This window comes from Oryzias latipes, chromosome 5 (genome assembly GCF_053564925.1).
Source record: "Oryzias latipes strain Hd-rR chromosome 5, Olatipes_Hd-rR_3.1".
NCBI lineage: Eukaryota > Metazoa > Chordata > Actinopteri > Beloniformes > Adrianichthyidae > Oryzias > Oryzias latipes.
Window position 1 is genome coordinate 24612659 of NC_136241.1, and position 19940 is coordinate 24632598.

At 42.6% G+C, this 19940-nt stretch overlaps 1 protein-coding gene across 4 annotated transcripts in view; it reads right to left on the reverse strand.

The window, feature by feature from the left end:
- Positions 1-19940, reverse strand: part of pdzrn3b (PDZ domain containing RING finger 3b) — a 114234-nt gene that overhangs the window by 80164 nt on the left and 14130 nt on the right. For all 4 annotated transcript variants that reach the window (XM_023955095.2, XM_023955094.2, XM_078947522.1 and 1 more), the window contains one exon: positions 16089-16196. In XM_023955095.2, the coding sequence (XP_023810863.1) occupies positions 16089-16196 (108 nt within the window). The remainder of the gene's footprint in view (positions 1-16088; positions 16197-19940) is intronic.

Below are 19940 nucleotides of genomic sequence, written 5' to 3' on the forward strand. Positions count from 1 at the left end.
AAAAAATAATCACCAAAATGATCCAGAAGAAAACAAAATCTTTTAAAAAACAAGCTACAAACAATGCTAATTAAACTGCTAAATGCTAACTTATCAAATGCTAAGTTTTAAACTAAACTAAGATAAATTACAAAATAAATGTATTAGTGCTAGAAGATTTTTTGAAAAAGTGAGAAATAGATAAAAAGCAAAGCAAAGCAAACAATCCTTTAACTAGTTTAATCCCCATGTGTTGAATAGAAAACCAAAAGCTGCGTAATTGTAATCATCCAAAAAATGCTAATAGCTATCCTTTTTGAAAAATGCTAAATCATATTGTATAAATCCTAAAAAAACAACTAAATGCTACAAGAAATTGTGTTCTACAATGAAAAAGAAAGGCAACAATATATGCTGAAATGCAAAAGTTTGCAAAGAAAAAAGGGAAATGATCTTTAACCATGTAAAAATTGTAAGATATATTGAAATAAGTAAAGAAAATCAATAGGAAACAAAATAGCTACAAACGCTAATTTGAATTTTGACTACTAAATTACATAATGATTCACTGGCCAAATAAAGCTTGCTTTAAAGAAGCTGGAAAAAGAATATCATTGTCAGAATGGCTGAATGCAACTTCAGCCTGTTTTTAGGACTGACATGTACAAAACAGGATTCAGACTGAAATGTTGAAGCAAATTTAAAAACAAAAAACTAAAAGAGGATTTGAATTCAAGAAGGAGCCAAGTTTTAGGCCTTCACGGGAGATCGGGCAGAAAAGTGCGAAGAGCTCGATGACCTTCGTTGCCGTTTGCAGCATAGAAGCTTCTTGTCTGTGGACAGGCCGCAGTTTTATAGCTCAACCGACACAAGCTTGGAAGAACTGGACGAAGGCCCAGTCTGGATATGCCAGGTGGAGTTTTATTTGGCTCAAGGTTCGGAGGAATGCGCAGCTTTCACCTGAGATACCTGCTGAGGAGTTCAGAGTTTAGCCCAGCAGCTATGAGCCACAAAAAACAACTTAAAAGACCTGGAGATGTTTGGTTTTTTTTTAGTATAAAAAGGTCCTTGGGTAAGATGCGGCACATGTGGAAGCCGAGGGCGGGCAGTATGCATGCTATGCTGAAACGCAGCAGCTGTTGACCCAATATAGCACTCCTCAGGGGTGGTGGGGCGACAAAGAAAAAAAAACCCTAGCAGAGTGTTGTCAATAATTGCTCAGGAAACTTTTAAAAATATAATAAATTCACAGACAAAAATTAAAAAAAAGATTTCCCAGCTCAGATTTATCTGCATCAGCGCTGCATTCCCGACACTCATCCTGTCTGCGTTGTTTTGCAGCTCCTTTATCGGCAAAAGTGCGTGTTCTGGCAGAAGAAACGAGTGATGCGAAGAAGGAAAACGGACATATCTGATGGAAAGCTTCAAGCAGATGAACCATCTGGGAGAACCAAAACAAAACAAGACCCTCAGAGACTTCTGAGAAAGTTAATGATTTCCATGTTGGGGGGGGTAAACGGTGGCAGAAGCTAGTAATGCAAAACTTTACTGACAGTGGAAGTTTGGTTTAAAGTGAAGCTGACTGGACTGTGTTTTCCTTAAAGTTAGCTAGGAACTCTTACTCAGGGGGATATTCGTTCCCACCTGCACATATCATTCACTAAGAGAAGAGGGGGGTGCTTGGATCCCAATCCAAGATGCAAAAAAGAATGTCTCTTTGCACCTCTGGAGGGGGATTAAATGCTGCGTGTTGTTGCTGAGGTTGGAATCAAAGCAGGCCTCTGTTAGACGAGGGGTGAAAGGTATCGCCACTGACCTCTCTGACGGTGGTCCGGGCTCGTTTGTGGACACAACTTGATTCACAACCATCAGCAAGAAGAGGCTTGACTTGGACTCCTTAACTGAGCAGGCTATTCACAGAGGGGCTGTTAAGGCCAAAACGTAGACGAGAGCTTTTTAAAGCCGATCCCCCTCATGAGTTTTTTCCCCGTTTCTTTGTCAATGCCGCATTGATCGAGGAGATGCAGAAATCTATCAAAACTCTGAAAGCAGACCTTTCCAGTGGGTTCAACTCCTCCATTCAGTGTCTGTTTCCATGGCGATTATATATGTTTAGCCTATTGACTGTATATGAAAACTGGGCTGAGTGAGTGTGAAGTCACCCCTAGAATTTTTTTTCAAAATTCCGGCTTAAAATGAAGTCAATTCAGTCGCCATTTTCTACGTCTCCATGTTGGAGCCAGACGTGGTCAGTGGGTAGTGATTGGCCCAAAATCTGTCAGACGTTTTGAAAGTTCGATGTGGGGGCCAGGGGGCACCACATACATTTATTGGTCAGTTTGTAACTTCAACAAGTTGCACTACAGAATGAATACCAGGAAAAATTTGGATTATCAAGAACATGTTAAAAAAAAAAAGGTAGCAGAGCAAGAATTGTTATTCTGACAAATAGAATGAGTAACGGCTGTTTATTTCTCAAAAGAAGTCTATGTGATTATGGCTAGAAATTTGTTTGGAAAAACGAAACATTTGGCTAAATGGCTTGTGGGAGGAGCTAGGTCTTATGAAAGGGGGGAACTATTTTCAGTTCTAGAGAGGCTAGTGGTAGTTACAGTGGTGGTAACAACTTCTTCCAGAAATTTTTGATGTATTATTTCTTTTGCTTGGGAACCAATGAAATCTCATATTTAAATTTTTTTGTCTGTAAATCTCTAGATGTGCCATTTAATTTTTGAGTGCCTGTTTTTCAGTGTTAAGCAGAATCCTGTCACATATGGTTTCAGAGGTTGGATAAGTGGGTAAAGGCCCTGCAAAGCAAAGAAGTGAACTTCCTTTCCAGGAGAAACTGGAAGATGGAAAGCCCAAAACCACTACAAACCACGGTGAGACCATTGGCTGTCCTGGACAACTGGAAAGAGTGACTCCTCCTCCTCGCTTTCCAAACAGGAAGTACCTGCTGGTTCAAAGAAGCCAAAATCCCAAAGATTTCTATGGAGAAATAAACAGCTTTTACTCAGTCATTCTATTATTCAGAATAACTATTCTTGCTCTGATACCTTTTTTGTAACAGGTTCTTGCTAATCCTATTTTTTCATGATATTTATTTTCTGTAGTTCAAATTATTCAACTTATATAAACTGACCAATCATATGCCTCAAAAGAAGTATGTGGTCTCACGTCCAATTTTCAAAACGTTTGACAGATTTTGTGTAATCTACTTTCAAGTGGTAGGGGATTTAAACAAGCTCACTCCTGTTTGGTGGAAGTTGCCATGGAAACTTTGGCTCAGACCAATCACTGCTTACTCACTTCAACATGGCGTCCATATTGCAAAAAAAAAAAGGGGACTAAATTGCCTTCATTTGGTCGGACTCACAGTCAGCGGGAGAAACCTTGGAACCAGCGGCGGGCAACTCATCTTCTTCATCGTCGGACAGAGGTGGTTACCAAGAGCCCATCGTCTCATCAGGTCCTTGTTACCATGATGAGACTTTCTGAAGGCTACAACAAAAACCACTCAGATCAGGTGAGTCAGGTGGCGTCCTGCTGGTTTTCCAGAAATCCTGCCTTATCTGCTCTCGATTACCTGGATCAGGTGTGTTTAGCCAATAAAGAGCGTCAATGGGATCTCACGTGTTGGCATGAAGGCATAAGTATGCGTGTGTGAACATGAGTTGTATTGTGTACATGTGTTGCCGTGGTGCAGCGGTGGGGCGGTCGACCCATGATCACAAGATTGCAGGTTCGATTCCCGCCTTGCACGCACCATGTGTCAAAGTGTCCTTGGGCTAGAACCCCACACTGAACCCCACCTTGCCTCTGGTGGGAGGTTGGCGCCAGTGTTTGGCAGCGGAGCCGCCACCAGTGTGTGAATGTGTGTGTGCATGGATGAATGGGTCTGTGACTGTAGACTGTAGGTAGAAAAGCACTATATAAGTATACGCCATTTACCATTTACCATGTAGACTTGTCTGTATGTAAACATTTTTGGAGCCAACAGGTATGTTTATAACATATGAACCTCACCGTAATGATTATAACCATCCAGCAATGCAACAAAAAAAAAAATATTAGCAAGATGAATAAAGTTTGGTGTAAATTAGGGGGTTACGGGGTTAATTGAAATATTCAAATATACACCCAGTGCGTCTATGGCCGGCCGGTTGGTTGGAAAACACACAGGACACTGGCTCTCAAGGCATGGATTCTGACTCCCCTGCCTTAAAATGAGGTAAAGTGACCCTAAAGAAGTGAACTGTGAATGGCACTGAAGGCCTCTACTCAATGTAAGATCTCTGCACACAACTGGCCTTGTGGGGAAAAAAAGAAGAACTTGTGCTTTCTCTACTCAAAAACATCTAAAAACTCAACATCTTTGAGAGATGAGAAGCGTAAATAAGACATAAGCGAGGATTTCTGAGGGGGGTTTGAGCAACGCTGTCCCCCCCCCCCCCAAAAAAAAAATGCTTGTTTAACGAGCCAGCTCCAGACATTGCCGCCGGCTGTTTGTCAGCGGAGGAAGTCTTGAAGGAGCGAGACAGAACACAAGAAAGAGGGAGCATCCATCTCCTGAGAGAAAGAGAAAAAAAAAACAAAGATCCCAAACAGAGAGGCATTTGTAGGAGGAGGAGGAGGCAGAGAACTTCACAAGGACAAATGCTCTGGTGTCGGTGGCTCATCAGGGCGGCTGAGGCATCTTGTCTTCGATGTGTGAAGTCGAGGTCGACGTGCAGGAGATCTGTTGCCTTTTAAGCCCAATTACCGCCGATTCTTCTGAGCATCTGTCCATCATAAGCGATGCAGGGTCACGGGAGACCCAACTGCATTCTGCAATGGCCCATCAGGCCCCAGGGAGACTGCCCCTCCCCCGCTGTACCCCTCATTCTATCAGAGCACACGCACCCCTACCACCAACAAAAAAAAGTTGAATTTACCAAAAAACGACATCCATCTGCAACATTTGTATCACCTTCGCCCACCGAGCCGTCGACTCAAACAATAAATTCACAAACGAGCTGTCTGGTTTGGATTTTGCCGCTTTGATTCCCACAATGCCATCAAGATCTAACAGTCAACGTTATGAAACCGAGTCAGAGCATGTTGCTCTCTGGGTCAAAGAGACCCACCTCAAAGCTGCTGGTGGGAGAGTACACTTCATCGTTTCTCCCCATCAAGAAGCACTTCTGAGCAAAACGTGGAAGAAATCATCTGCTAGACACTCCAAACAGATCAAACTTTGCAAAGGAAAATTTTCATTTTTTATTTTACAAAAAAAAAGCAGACAAAATTATCACAGGAAGCAACTATGAGGAACCATCTACTAATTATAGTATTTTTAAAATAATGTATAAAGTGTTTCATAAATGTTTGCCTTATAATATTGACTGAAGATCAAAATAAAACCTAATTCAATTGAATTTTTTGAATATTTTATAATTTTCTAGTGTTCTTAATAAATAGATTTTAATCTTTAGAATTATTTTATGGTTTTATTATTTATTTTATTGTTTTTCCAGATGTGCCAGTGTTGTTATGAATGCAAGCAGCTGACCACTTTTTAATTGCCTTCGGTACTCTACTCTACTCTACTCTACTCTACTCTACTCTACTCTACTCTACTCTACTCTACTCTACTCTACTCTACTCTACTCTACTCTACTCTACTCTACTCTACTCTACTCTGTTTAGAATAAATGTGAGAAAAGAGAGTAATCACAGTAAAAAACAGTATTACATAATACATTAAAAGTTACATTATGTTAAAGTTTTATGACGTCCCCTTAGTGCCCTACCCGCCAATTTTAACCGCACCCCCCTTAGTACACACCCCCCTCCCCCCTCAATATATACATCCCAACATAAACACACACACATGCACACACACACTCTCTCAAACACACATACACGCACACACATTTTGCAAGGAAGGTGGGACCTAGGACCATCTGTCCCCAGCATCTTCCCTGGTGGGGGGTACGGGCCCCTTTGCAACGGCGGCTGTGTCCCCGGGGTGCCGGCTTCCTGGGCCCGGCGGTGCTCTCTCCGCGCGGTGGGGGGGTTCACATTACATCTGAGCCGGGGGTGTTCGTGTCCCTGGGGGGTTGGGTTCTGGTCCTTGCTCCTGAGTGCTGGGCCCCGCCAAATTTCCAACTGTGGCCGAGCCTGGTCGGGCCATATTTACAACACCCCTTGTGGGCCCTCTTTTTTCCCCGGGGTTCCCCCCTTCTGGGCGGGGGCGGCGGGCCCCTGCCTCGCTCCTCCCTGGACCAACCGTGGGCCGGGCGGATGACTGCCTGGAGTGCGGAGTGGGTCTCCCTTGGGGGGTCCTGGCTCGTACCTGGGGTTGGGGCGGGGGGATGCCCGGAACTCCTGGGTGGTGGTGGGGTGCTCGTCTGGGGCTGTGGGCGTCCTTCTCCGGTGGGGCCCTGCGTTGGGTTCTCCCGGCGCGGCGGGGGGGCTGCTCTCCTGGTTGGGCTGGGGCGGCGCCCTCTTTCGCTCCGTGCCTCCCTGCTCTCTGGCTCTGGGGGCCTTGCGGCGGCCCTGCTGGCCCTGGCCTGGGTGGCAGGCTTGGTCGCCCGGGCGGCGGTTGTTCCCTGCCGGTTCCCGTGTGGCGTTGGGGGGATTCCGGCTGCCGCTCCTTTATCGGTGGGGGTCTTGGGGTGGGGATGGCTGGGCACTCTCCCTCCTTCTTTTCACGTTCCACCATCCATTTTAGAAGAACATAAACACTTACCTGAGCACAGGTGTTAGCTCAACAGACTGAATGACTGAAATATTTCACACTAGTTGGTTTTAAGGCATAAGTATGCGTGTGAACACTATCTGTTTTGTGTACATGTCGACAGGTGGACATTTTTGCAACTAACAGGTGTGTTTATAACATTTGAGTGTGTGTGTGGACAGGCTCCGCCCTTTTTTTTTGTTTTTTTTTACATTTGAACCTTACCATAATGATTAACAACCAGTAAACTTGTTGCTTTATGCTGCTTCATGGTCTTATCCCCCTTCCCCTCCTATTATCACCCCCTACCCCCCCTCTCTCTAACGTCCCTCTCTCTTCTTCCCCTCTTTCCTTTTCCGTCCGGTCCAACACCAAAGATTTTCAGACATGTTTGAAATTAATAAAGTTTGGCCTCAATTACAAAAGGGGTTTATTCAGACATACCTTTGGTTTGTCTGAAGATTAATAACCCCTCTTGTTAAAGTAAAATATGTCCAACCCAAGAGGCCCTCAGCTCTCATCTGTCTGCCTAGCTGTTGGACAGGACAAGTTGAAAAAAAAAAAAAAAAAGTTTTACGACTTAAAAAAAATGAACATTGTTGGTCATGTTGTCAAAATTTCAATAATAATATATTTTTTAACTAAGGAATCCACATTTGTCGGTGTTTACTATTTGTTGTAATCTTTTCTTGTGTGTGTGTGTGTGTGTGTGTGTGGGGGGCAGCGTACCAATGGCTTTATTCATTAAAACTCAGACCAATAGAAACAGGGTTTTTATCGTGCTCTTGTGGCATTTTTCTCGAGATGCAGGACACATGGAAAGAAAATCAAGCTTAAAACTGAATTTCTGAGTATTTCTTTATTCAAATCGCTGCAAATCAGGAGCGGAAGAAAAAAGGACACTGGAAAAAGATTGTATTTGGCAGAGTTTAGAGTTGTTATGTGGTGAGTGAGTGAGTGAGTGAGTGAGTGAGTGAGTGAGTGAGTGAGTGAGTGAGTGAGTGAGTGAGTGAGTGAGTGAGTGAGTGATTGAGACAACTAGAGAAGACTTCAGGAAGACTTCAGGAAGACTTCAGGAAGTCCGTCTTAACTCTACTTTTACCTGACAATGTTCATAAGTCAGACGTCAAACTTCTCGCCAACAACTCGTGATTCACAGTAACGGAGAATCGCCGCCCAGAGCCTTCCCTGACTCATCACTTCCAATTGAGTTTTTCCTGTCATGCCTCGACGCCTCGGTCCGTCCGCCTCAGGTAAAACACAGATCCTCCAGCGTTTTTTTTGACAGCTTCGCCGCAGTGACATATTTACACCGTCGTCAGACGTTTCTCCTATCTGTTCGGGCAGAAAAAATGGGATAAACCCTCTGAAGAATGAGCCGAGCGGAGAGATTTACAGCTTTGTGAGTCGGCGGTTACACAATAGATACGCGAGCAGGCTGTCATCGCTTTCATTAGGATGATGGTTTTATGTCTGTTCCCTTTACGTCTCCAAAAACTGCCTCTCGTAAAGCTTTTTTTTTTTTAAATCTGCAGCGATGACGAGGTCTTGGACGTGTGAAATTCCTGCTAATCTGTAATCAGATTAACATTAAACGTTCTTATAACTCGAGTTTACACTTTCACAAGAGTTTGATCCTTACTTAGCCAAACGCAGATACTGATAGGTGGGTCAAAGCAGTGGTCCCTCACCCACGTGCTCACGCAGTACTAAACCGCAGACAAAAGAGGTGGAAAGTGGCTTTTCAAAAGTAATTTTCTAAATACATTTGGCCAGTGCGGAGCTTTTTTCTTGGCTGCATGGACTCGGAGGAAGAGGAAAAGTTAGGGTCAGGGTCAGGGTAACATGTGTGACCAACAACATTTAGCATTGGACGGACTTAAAATAGGTGTGGGTCATGCAACAATGAGCCTTTCTGTCAATTTTTGTGCTTTACATATGTATATACTGTATATATATTTATATCCGGTCGCCTCTGTCACTCGTCCTAAATACATTTACAACTTTTTTAAAGCCGACCACTACATTAAAAGCCCCAACCTAACAAATTTAATGGAAAAAAAAAACACTTTTGGAAAGTTTGTGGGAGAAAAGAGCCATTGAGGAAATGGAAGACGAGTCTTTTTTGAAATATGGATTTATTGAGACATTTATTCAAGCAAACTGAGCTCACTTTGCGGCACATGTTACACACATGTTGCTAATAAAGGTGCAAACACGCCACAAAAAAACAAATCCTTCCCACTCTTCCACCTCGGTAAGGGAAGCATTTCTAATGCCTTAGTCACATGCACCCGTGCGAGGGGGTTGACCAGCACGGGTGCGGCGAGTTTTTGGCTTGTCCGTGACCGTAGAGGGTCGTAGACGGGAGTGGCTACACATTAAGGGAACGCATGTGTGTCTTTGGGTTCCCTCAAGGCTCTTATGACCACCTTAAGGGGCGTCAGCAAAATAGAACGTACAATTGTCGTGCGTTTGGTAGCATGTAAAATTCGCAATGCGTGATATCAGTGATCAATATTACGATGACGATATGACTCTTGATACATTAACAAAGGGCAAAACAAAAAACAACTAAGACACTATTTCCATATTACTTTTAACAGTTTTATTTTTAAATAAAAGTCACCGCAACTAAAACGGAACCCACGACCACATAGGAGGCAGCTATCGCACATAAAAGGGGTCCATCCAATTGGTCAAGTGCTCGATTTAATTATTTATATTTCAAGCGGCTTTAAGATTTAAGTAAGTGTGTAAACGCATTCCGCTCAGGCAAATGTAGGGATGATTAATATACAACATATTGACAAAGCATATCGTAATGCTTATGATGTATGAGTGATGCTGTCATACGGTGTCTTTAGGCCGTACGCTAGTCATTAGTAAGGTGCACGTGCGTGAGTGCTAGCATGTAACATGCAGTGGATACTTGGATGCCCGTAGGATCCCCACACAAACTACTCCGGATTGTCTAACTTTCTGAATTCTAACAGTGAGGCGGAAAACATACTTAACCCTCGAAAAGCATTACCTTGGGTTGTTCGCAGAATTTGAGGAAGTGGAAAAATAAAAAACTCTGTACGATGTGCATGTGTTTTACTTCCTTCACATACTTGTTTTAAGTTCACTACGACCTTTCACCCACAGCTTGCCTGTAGATTGTATTTTTTCACTCTACGGGCTTACTAAGTGGTTTCCAATCTTTAAATTTCGCGTGGGGCGTGTCCACATACATCCCGTATCCACCCATAAGGGCAGTTGTTTTTAAGGCCTAACCTGTGACATGTCCAAACAGAACTTTCTTCGATTTGCTTTGATGTGAACCAATCCCAAAATCTTTTTTTTTTTGCCTACTTGAGGGTTTCAACTTTCTGTTGGTGAAAAATATCTTGTCTGAGTCTCAGGAAAGAAACAACAGGTCGTTACCGCACAACTCAAGTCTGTTAATCAGCCTGTTAGTGTTTAACTGAGGGCCGTAAAAGAGCAGCCCTCTTCTTTAGGGTCTGCAGTAACCGGAGACGACTATTGGCGAACTATTGGTCAACAATCAATTAGCAGGAAATAAAAAGCTCCTAATGAAACCTGTGAGGTGTGGGTTGATGGCGTGTGGCCGAAGGTGGAGGAGCCGAGCGCTGCGCAGAAAAGCAAACAGATTTACAGCCGGCCCAGACTGAACGTCTCCGCAGAAGAAGAAATATTATCGAGACGCGTCTCGCCTTTAGGACGTTTAAACCGAGGGGGGAAACACAAGAACAGGCGAAAGCCGCCGCCGCCCCATCTCCAACCCCACATATGGAGCCGCTGGGAAAACAAAGATGTGTTTGTCCTCGCCTCTCCAAATCAGCTCCACATAGGGCAGCGGCTGCCACCAGAAGCTGATTATGGAGCCTTTAAAGTTAGATTTGATTTAATGTCCCGCTCCCACCGCCACCCCCTCAGGTGGACCACGGGGCATAGGAATGCAGCTCACAGCCCGCTTTAGCCTGAGGTGGGTTCACGACGTCTGGGGCCGGACGGGAGCGACAGAGCGGGGCCACAGTCGGCCTCCGTCCTGCATGCGCGGGCGGGCTGGGGGGAGGGCAAATCCAATAAAAAGGGCCGCACAAAGACTCGCTTCTTGCCTCCGAATGCCAAACAACATGTGATTCCCCCTGAGGGGAACAACCGCCGCGTCTGTCCCCACAGACAGAAAAATAACGCCTGGGGAACGTTTGGCGCATTTCCTGCCGCGGATGTGCAGCTCTGATGCCTCGCACACCCCCACACCTCAATCCATGACAGCCGCTTGACCGATGCACGACAGGAGCGACGCTCAAACAAGCCACGAATGTTGTCAACATAACACCAACAGCAACGGCGAGCAGCGCAGATGTTATTCTAAGCTGATCGACCACATTGTCACACTGATCTATCTGGCTTTGCGCAAAAATGAACCTCAACTCAAAAAGAAAACCTCCCAAATCCCAAACCGTAACAAATGATGAGAAAATAGAAGACCTATGCAGATCTAGTCGTCGACAAGTGGACACATCAGAAAGGGGGCGGAGCAAGAAGATTGTGCCCCCCTCCCACCCATTATATTTTCTATGTCACGATATTACAAACACTTTTTCGTCTTTTTACATAACAAGTGGAATAAATAAAATACTCAGAAAGGCAATTTTTATATGTCCTCCTACGTCAGATAAATGCCTCAAGAACATGTTATAAACACTATTTTCTTCAGAGTTGATCCTATTCAGGGTTTTCCAGTCTCTTCTTCTCACGAGCGCCGGTCAAAAGAAAAATAACGTCTACAAGCCAGAAGAAATGCGTACCAAACAAATGGAGAAAAAAAAGCTCAACTTTATGCTTGCAAGGACAGTTTCCATCTAACATCAGCTGGTGCCATTACAAAAAATACTTTTGGGGGGGGGGGGGCTTAGAGCTGGAAAAAATGCCACATTAGAGGAGCAGAAGTTTTCTTTTGGCCGGAAATCTTAGAGTTGTGATTTCTTCAGGTGTGTAATGATGAGAGCTGCACATTAAAACATCACTTGACATGAAAATTAAAAAAAATTGAATAAAATGTTTACTTTTTGCAGTGTTTTTCCGTTTTACTCCAACTTTTTTCTTTTTTTTTTTTTTTTAATAGGAATCTGCAAGTGATGGATTGTGTTTCTACCTTCTGGTTGTAACTGTGAAACCCAAACAAGGTGATGACCTCCAACGTAGATCACTTCCTTCTACTGCTTTTTTTGATATCAGCAACTTAAATCAAAAGAACGTTACTAACGTTACCAATGTAACGTGTTCATAAAGTTTTTACACAACCGACAAAAGCCCGTTTTCTCCGTGACAGAATCAGCCTTTCGCTACAGTAAGGCCGCTTTTCTCCGCTTCAGAGTCCACTGGAATTACGTCGTCTCCGTCAAAGGCTGAAGAGCCGAAAGGTCGTCGACACTGGAGCTAAAGTTGAAGTTTGAAAGGGCTAAAGTGTCTACAGGAGGAAAGCAGATCCCAGTTGCGGTCCCGTTTTTATGAGTTTCTCCTCACACAGCTGTAAACTTCGGAATAATAATCTATAGTTAGAAAACTCCCGAATACTCAGAGAAGCGAAGATGCTCTTGCCAAAGTCACTAGGGTCGTCCTTTCTGGTCAAAATCATCATCATCATTGCTGTAAGCGTTGCTTTCGCATTCCGACTCTGCCGGAGTCGGGGGACGCATTCCTGCTGCTGGAAAAAGGAGTTTATTTGAAAGCGGTTGTTGCCGCTCAACCTCTGTGACCCGAGAATGTTTGCTCAGGATTTACAAGCCTATGTTTACAGCAGCAGCCTGGCGACTCTGTTCTCCTTCTTTTTTTTTTTTCTTTCTCCACTTATAAGGACACAAAGTAAACACCCCCCCCCCCCCCCCCCCACCAACACCCTCCCGCCCCAATCGGACTCTACAGCAAAAAGTAAAGGCATGCTTCTCTGTATCTCTGTATTTCATCTGTATGGAAAACATCTGCATGGAAATAACCAAATCCTCAGGAAAAGACAAACAAGATCCTGGTTGTCGAGGAATATAAACCCCACTCCAAACATGGAGGGGGGTGGGGGGGTCGGAGGTGCAATTTTTTTCAGCTCACATGGTGGGGGTGAAAGCAAACACAGCTCAGAGCTTCAGAACTGTATGAAAAAAAGAGATTCCAACAAGGAGGTATTCATGCGCTGATTCATAGCAGAACGTGGTCCAGGGAGACGACAGCCATCTGCTATCACCAGGCAACCCCCCCCCACGAAGAGGCGGCAGCAGATCCTCGAGTACCTGTTGCATCCATATAGACTTCCTGGAACTAACACCTCCAAGCGCTCAGCTCCTCTGCTCCCCTCCCTAAACTGAGTCATTGCTTGGCTTATGCCCCCCCCCCCCCCCCCCCAAACACATACCTCCCTTAAATTCATGCTGAAACTTTTCAATGCATGTCAGAAATAGAGCTTGTAACGTCCACTTCATGGGGGTGAAGGGTGAAAAAGGTAAATATTTGTGTCTCATCTGCAGAAAATGCTTACAATGGATCTATAAGAGGTATACGGATTCATATTTGGTAGATTGGGGGTGCGGGGGGGGAGGGCTTGGAAATTTCTTGAAAGACATGGGCCACTACTAGGATATTTATGGATTTAAAGCTACTTTTGGAAAGAGATGCTGCTAGGTTTACCCATGCTAATAAGGTTTGAGAATTTCCATTGGAAATGAATGGAAAAATGCAGAGCATGAGTCTAAAGTCTGCAGTTGGTCGGGTGTCACGACCAAAACACTGGATCGATTCGATTACGAGTCACAAGTTAACCATTTTGTTAAATTAACAATTAAATGGATCATGCGTCCTTTTATTTTTTCTAAAATTTCCATCTAAACATATTTTGTTTGGTTAAAAAAAAATACATTCTGCAATTTAACCGTTTAACATCGAAGCTTTAGCTCCAGTGTTAACCGTCTTTGAATTAACGAAACTCATCAACCGTTTACGCAATTAACGTAATTCCATTGGAGACCGAAGTTGGGAAAAAGTTGCTTATTGTGCAGCATTTTACAGTAGTAGGGTGATCAAGCAATTAATTACTGCACGGGCACGGAGGGTGTGTGGGGCCACAAAAAAACTTCTTTGCTGGCCTGCGATCTACACTGATGTCCTTGAAGATCAACTGGTTGATCGCGATTTACGTAATGAGCACCCCTGCCTTAGAAGTACATTAGTTGTGTTAACGGTTAAAGAGTTACGCAGTCAAAAGCACGTCAACGGTGGAGCTAAAGTTGAGGTGGTGAAGGGTTACACTGCGCACGGGAGGAATAGCTGGCACCTATTTAAGTACACGTTAGCGCAAGGCTGCTTTTCTCAACTTCAGAATCCTCTGGAATTATGATAATTGTGTAAATGGGTGGAGTTGTGGTTGAAAGAATGTCATGGGTTAAACTAACCCTAGGTTGAGCTTTTATTAAAAAGAAATTCTTATATTCAAAAGCATCAAAACATTTTATTTTTTGCTTTGTGGATTAAATTAAATAAATTTGGCAACATTTGGAGAATGCGGGCTTAAGTAGTTAGCTGGAGCCATTTTATGCAGACTGGACGATAGATGGCACAACAGTGGGAACACGAAACTTTAGCCCAGCGAGATGTCCCTTGGAAATTCAGAAATATAGTTTGTTTTTTCCAACAGATTTCAGTTTGTAATCCACCTAATCCCATCTATTCTCTAAAGATTATTGCTGGATTTGCTGAGATTTTCAGGGTTTCTGCCTTTATATACATGGTGTCTCACATACTAAATTGTTTGTTTCCGCGGAAAGGGCCTGAAGCTGTTGGGGATCAAGTTCCTTTGATTCGTAGCAACAGAGTCAAAAAACAAAACAAAACATCACCATGACTCGAGGTTAAAGATCCAATCCATGACAGGGCGATTCTTACTGCAAACTACAAAACCATGACCTGGAAGATTTCATTTTAAACAAAGACGTCGTTTTCGACACATGACCCTTACCGCCCTCAGGTTTCTGGGCGAGTGAAAAGGACTCGCCTGGAACGTGAACTCCCAGCTGTCTTTCCATCCGTTTCAATGGATGACAGATGTGATTTATTGGGTTTGCTCTAACAATCCCCGACCTTGCTACCTCATTAGGCCCCGCCCTAAATTAGAGTTGAGTTTCCTGACAAGAATTCGAGAGTGCACTGGAAAGTAATTTTAAAAAAATACTATTTTTTAATATTTTTAAAAATACTATAGATGGTTGTCGTTTTGGGAAAGTCGTAGAGTCAAAAATCAAACAAATGCTAACATCGACCGAACATCACAATTAACATCGGAGTAAATTTAACGTTTTTCAAAGTTCTACAGTTTTATGCATTTAGGAAGTGAGTTGACCGGATAAACTATGAAACCAGTAAAATCTGCGAAAAAGATGCAATCATCACCTCATCCTTTCAAGCCAATGCAAAACTTTAGTTTTGTCCAGCAGGCTTGGAGAAGTTTGAAATAAGAAAAAAGACAAGACACAACAAACATGATTCACACAGGCAGACGTGACACATTTGTGATCTGATTGGTTCTTTTTGTAGTTAAGTAAATAAACAAAAACATGCATTTAAAATGCAATTAAATTTAAGACATTACATTTAAATGTGTGTTTTTTTTATTTTTTAGAAAACATGAGGCAATAAATTTGAATATAATAATTTTGTTCATAGATTCAACTTTGTGGCCTTGTGGAAGAGTGTCCAGCCTGAGACTGGAAGGTTGTGGGTTCAAATCAACAGCCGAGTAACCCAAAAAAGGAACCCAATGCCTCCCTGAAAACTAAAAATCTTTCAGTTCCCATTATAACTGGAGTCAACCTAACAGCATTTTTGAAAAGACTTCCGAGCATGGTGGTGGAAGTGTAATGGTATGGGGATGATTCAGGATCATGAGCATTAGAAAATAAAAACGGGTAAGGGGCAAACACTTCTGACATTACTAAAGCAAAGTGGGTCGGGATGAAGGATGGAGCCGACTGATTACACAGTCCTGGTGTTGGGTTCTATGCTTGAGAACGGCATGGCTGTGAACAATGTGCTCTGCTTACTGCTGCGGTGCAGTTTTACCGCGCTTTGACCATAAAACCCGAGACGAACTTGAATTTGTCATCTCGTTGCCTGCAGTACTGCGCACTCATAAGCCCATAAATCTCTCCTTTCAATGCAGCCATTGTGCAGAACTCTAGATGGTCCGTGAAGGCGAGCATTTGTGACGCTGCTGTTTCACACGCTTCCAGATCGTCTGGGATTCGCTTGGCCCGACCCGAACCTAAGACCACCTCACTCACAGCTATCCTCGAGCCGTCAAGAGTCCCGGTCCCTGAAACAGTGGGTCACCTACCTCGATTATTCTGTCGTGAACTTGAAGGCCGCCCTCCTTGTCTGCTGGACCGTTCTCCACTATTTTGGACACAAAAATGCCCTCGTTCAACGCGCCGTCTTTGTCATCCTGCGGAACAAACACAAGTTATTTCCTCTGAAACATTTGAAAAAAAAGAAACCAAAACAACTGAGATGGAAAGAAATCAGCATAGATAGATTGAAAACATTTCATTTCAGAAAGAAAAAGCAAGTTATTTGATCTTATCTCTCAACAATCTAATGTTTCTCCTCCAGCTTTAATCTTCTGCTCAGGGTTTTCTTTATAGGAATGATTCATTTTTCATTGGGAGATGGGTCGAAAAGTTTTTCAAACCCAACATTTGAATGCTGTGCTTATAAACTGAAGAAAAGTTTGTAGCTCAGGAAATCCGGTCCCGTATCAGCAGCTGAATCTGTGATGGGACTCTCCAAAGGGCATCAAAACTTAATTGCTTTCCAGATCTTGCACCAAGTTCTACAGAATATTAAAGATGTTGAAATCCATCTCTGATCATCTCTTAATCTATTGTCAAAGCGTTCCCAGTGGTCATTTAACTATGATTCTACTGTCAATTTCTAGATCATAGTTTCTGCAGAGCGGCATGAATTCATTAACAAGTCACCTCTGAGTTGTAGGCGGAACGGATGGCGTGGTGCAACTCTGCCCCCACTTCCTGTTATCCATAACTGAACTGTAAGTTTACACACACTCTCCCACTAACTTACAGCCCCTCCAACCACCAACCTAACAGTAGCGGTGAAACAAAAAAGGACGAGCAATATTGGGGCTATTCCGTTGTACAATTTTTAGCATCGATTTAGTCGTTTATAAGTTGATGCATCAGAATGAAGCTGAGCGTGGCGCTTGTGGCCCCACCCAGTGTAGTTTCTACATCACAAATACATTCTTTTTCAAACAGCTGTTTTTCGTCTTCTCCTGAACTACTCAGGAGTGCATTCTTAAACAAAATGCCACGAATACTCGTTAAAAACGCAAAAATTACACTTTTCATCAGTGAAGGTCTTCAAATTCTAACAACTGAACCTTTTTTAAAGCCGTTTCAGTGGATTTTGCCCACTAATGTTGATAATTACGTCAAAAATTGTCCAAAATAAACGGCTCTCTGAGACGTCAACTGGAAACATGAACTCATGACACTGTGAGGTGACATATTTGAATCACGAGTCACAACCATGTGAAGCATTAGTTGTGCAACTTAGTTCAATGAGAAGTTTGTCTCTGATTTGCACAACTTCATGCATTTTGTCTCCATTACATACTGCGAGTTTGGCCGTCCACTCAACTTTTGCCCCTTTATGTAAAAGTTGTTGGGGAAAAACAGAAGATTTGAAAAGTTCGTTTTTAGCTAATAGATCCGACTATTTTTAGCTAATAGTCGTTTTATATATATATATATATATATATATATATATATATAAATTAAGGCTTCAATGTTTTTTGTGAATTATTTAAGTTTTTGACTGCAAAAATATTATGGGATGCACCTCAGGGTTCTATTCTGGGCCCCTATTCAGTGGTTTTTTTCTTAATCTATTAGACAGATGGTAACTCTTTTTTTTATTTCCTCATCTTTAAACAGATTATATCCTCTCTTTTTGTTTGGAAATTTTCCTATTTAATTAGCTTTTTTTAACTTGTGAATCAGTGTGGTTGCAACAAACGAGGATCACCCATGTTTCAGAGAAATTTTAGAAAAAGATCATTAAGGTCTTAATGGATTATCCCAAATTCAATTTAGTAATTAACATTGTATCTTTAAAGCCTTGAATATATCAAGTTTCTGCTTATACACCACCCTTCAAAATAAAAGCCATACACTATCATTCTGATGGACCTGATAGGGGCCCCACTTGCATAAATGCATGCTTTGTCAATCTGGGATTGAAAAGGTAAAAAAAAAGAAAAGAAAAAAGAATCATCCTTCATTGGAGATAAGAGCTCGACTACAGCACCAACTCAAACTATTAAAGCGTTTTTTTAATGGAACCAGTTCTGGACTCCCAGAACTAGAACTTTACAACTTCAGGACACTGAACTCTGGTGTAACTCTACACCTGGCCAACCAGATCAACTCCAACAAGCCCCATTCATAACATCTGGACTCATAAAATGTCATTCAATTCAATTCAATTTTATTTATATAGCCCAATATTTACAACAATAGTCATCTCAATAGGCTTCATACCGATAATTGTGTAATAAACATGAATCATAAAGAACAAAAAGTCATAGAATTCAATAGCTGATGGTTCATTTCTTGTTATCTTCTTTCAGAATCTAATCTCCCTCTCCAAACTTGATTGACCAATGACCAATTTTCTTAATAAGGCTACACTGTTAATTATGCTCAGTTGCTAATATTACTTTTATCAAAATACTCTCACTTTGACTGTTAACCTCTTCCCCCACTAGAACTTGAGCTCCTGGTAAAGTGTTGGATGGTTCTCAACTGTTTAGGGCTACGGACCGATTCAACCCACAAATCAAGACCAACGATTCACAGACCAAACCACAATTTTTACAATTTCATATCTTACATTTGAATTGTTTATTTTGAAAATGAGAAGCTTTACTTTGAAGGTTTTCTTCTAGTTAGTAGCACATGTGGTTTTGTTTAGTTCATGTACATAAAATATATCACTATTCTGCAATTTGGGGAGATAATTACAAAGCCTGAAGTGCTATTTTTGGTTTGTTTTTTACCACACCTCATTGGATTTATTAAGATCCCAAATCAGCTATTGAAAAACTGCATTGACTTTGGGCTGCTCTAATATTTGCACCATCAGCACTGGTGGATGTAAAAAAGCCAAAATATCTGCAGAATCAGTCAGACCCTACAATGGTTAAGTGAAAAAATATGTCTTTTGGGGGTAATTTGGGTGAATTGACCCCTTAACCCCTGCTGAGTGTGGATTGTAGGATTAGCCTTCCCGTCAGATCATTTCCAGACCTTCAGGCTTGACCCTGGCCCACAACAGGGCTGAAACATGAAGATGTTGACACGTAGAAGAGACATAGAGTAGTTCGGATCCTACACCATGGCCTAACCCCCCCGCCACAGCTAAGTGAGGGTTAACGGCTGTCTAAAACAACAAGAGACGTGTCCCACACTCCTGCTGAGCTCTGCCCGATCAAAGGTTAACCGGAGAAACCTGTGGAACCATTGACTGTATATGAGAACTGGACTGAGTGGCCCCCTCCTCCCCTTGCTTTCCAAACAGGAAGTACCCACTGGTTACAGGAAACCAAACTCCCATATATTTTATTGAGAAATAAACAGCTATTACTCAGTCATTATGTTTCTCAGAATAATCATTCATGCTCTGCTACCTTTTTTTTTAACATGTTCTTGCAAATCCTAATTTGTTTTCATTATACTTTGAGTGTAGTGTCTACTGGTCCCCACATTGAACATTCGAAACATTCGATTGAGGGATTTCGTGCTGCCTGCTTTTAAGTGGTAGGGACTTCCAACAAGTACTTGCTATAGAAACGATGACTCAGACCAACTTGGGCCAATCCAGAGTGAACTGACTTCATTTCTTGGCGCCTGAAATAAGACTTTAGGTCACAACTCCTCTCACAGGTTGATAAGGGTAAAAAATGGGCAACCCTGTACGGGCCATGCAGCCAGCGCGCCGGAAATACCAAAGTTGTAGACCGCTTGGAGAGCCCATAGAACAAAAATGTTCATGCACATTTCATTCAACAGGCATGCTGCGGACGACTGGTCATAGCGAAGACTTAAACAAACAACACGTTCAGGTAAGATGCAGGGCTGTGGTATTGATTTTTAATTTTTCAACC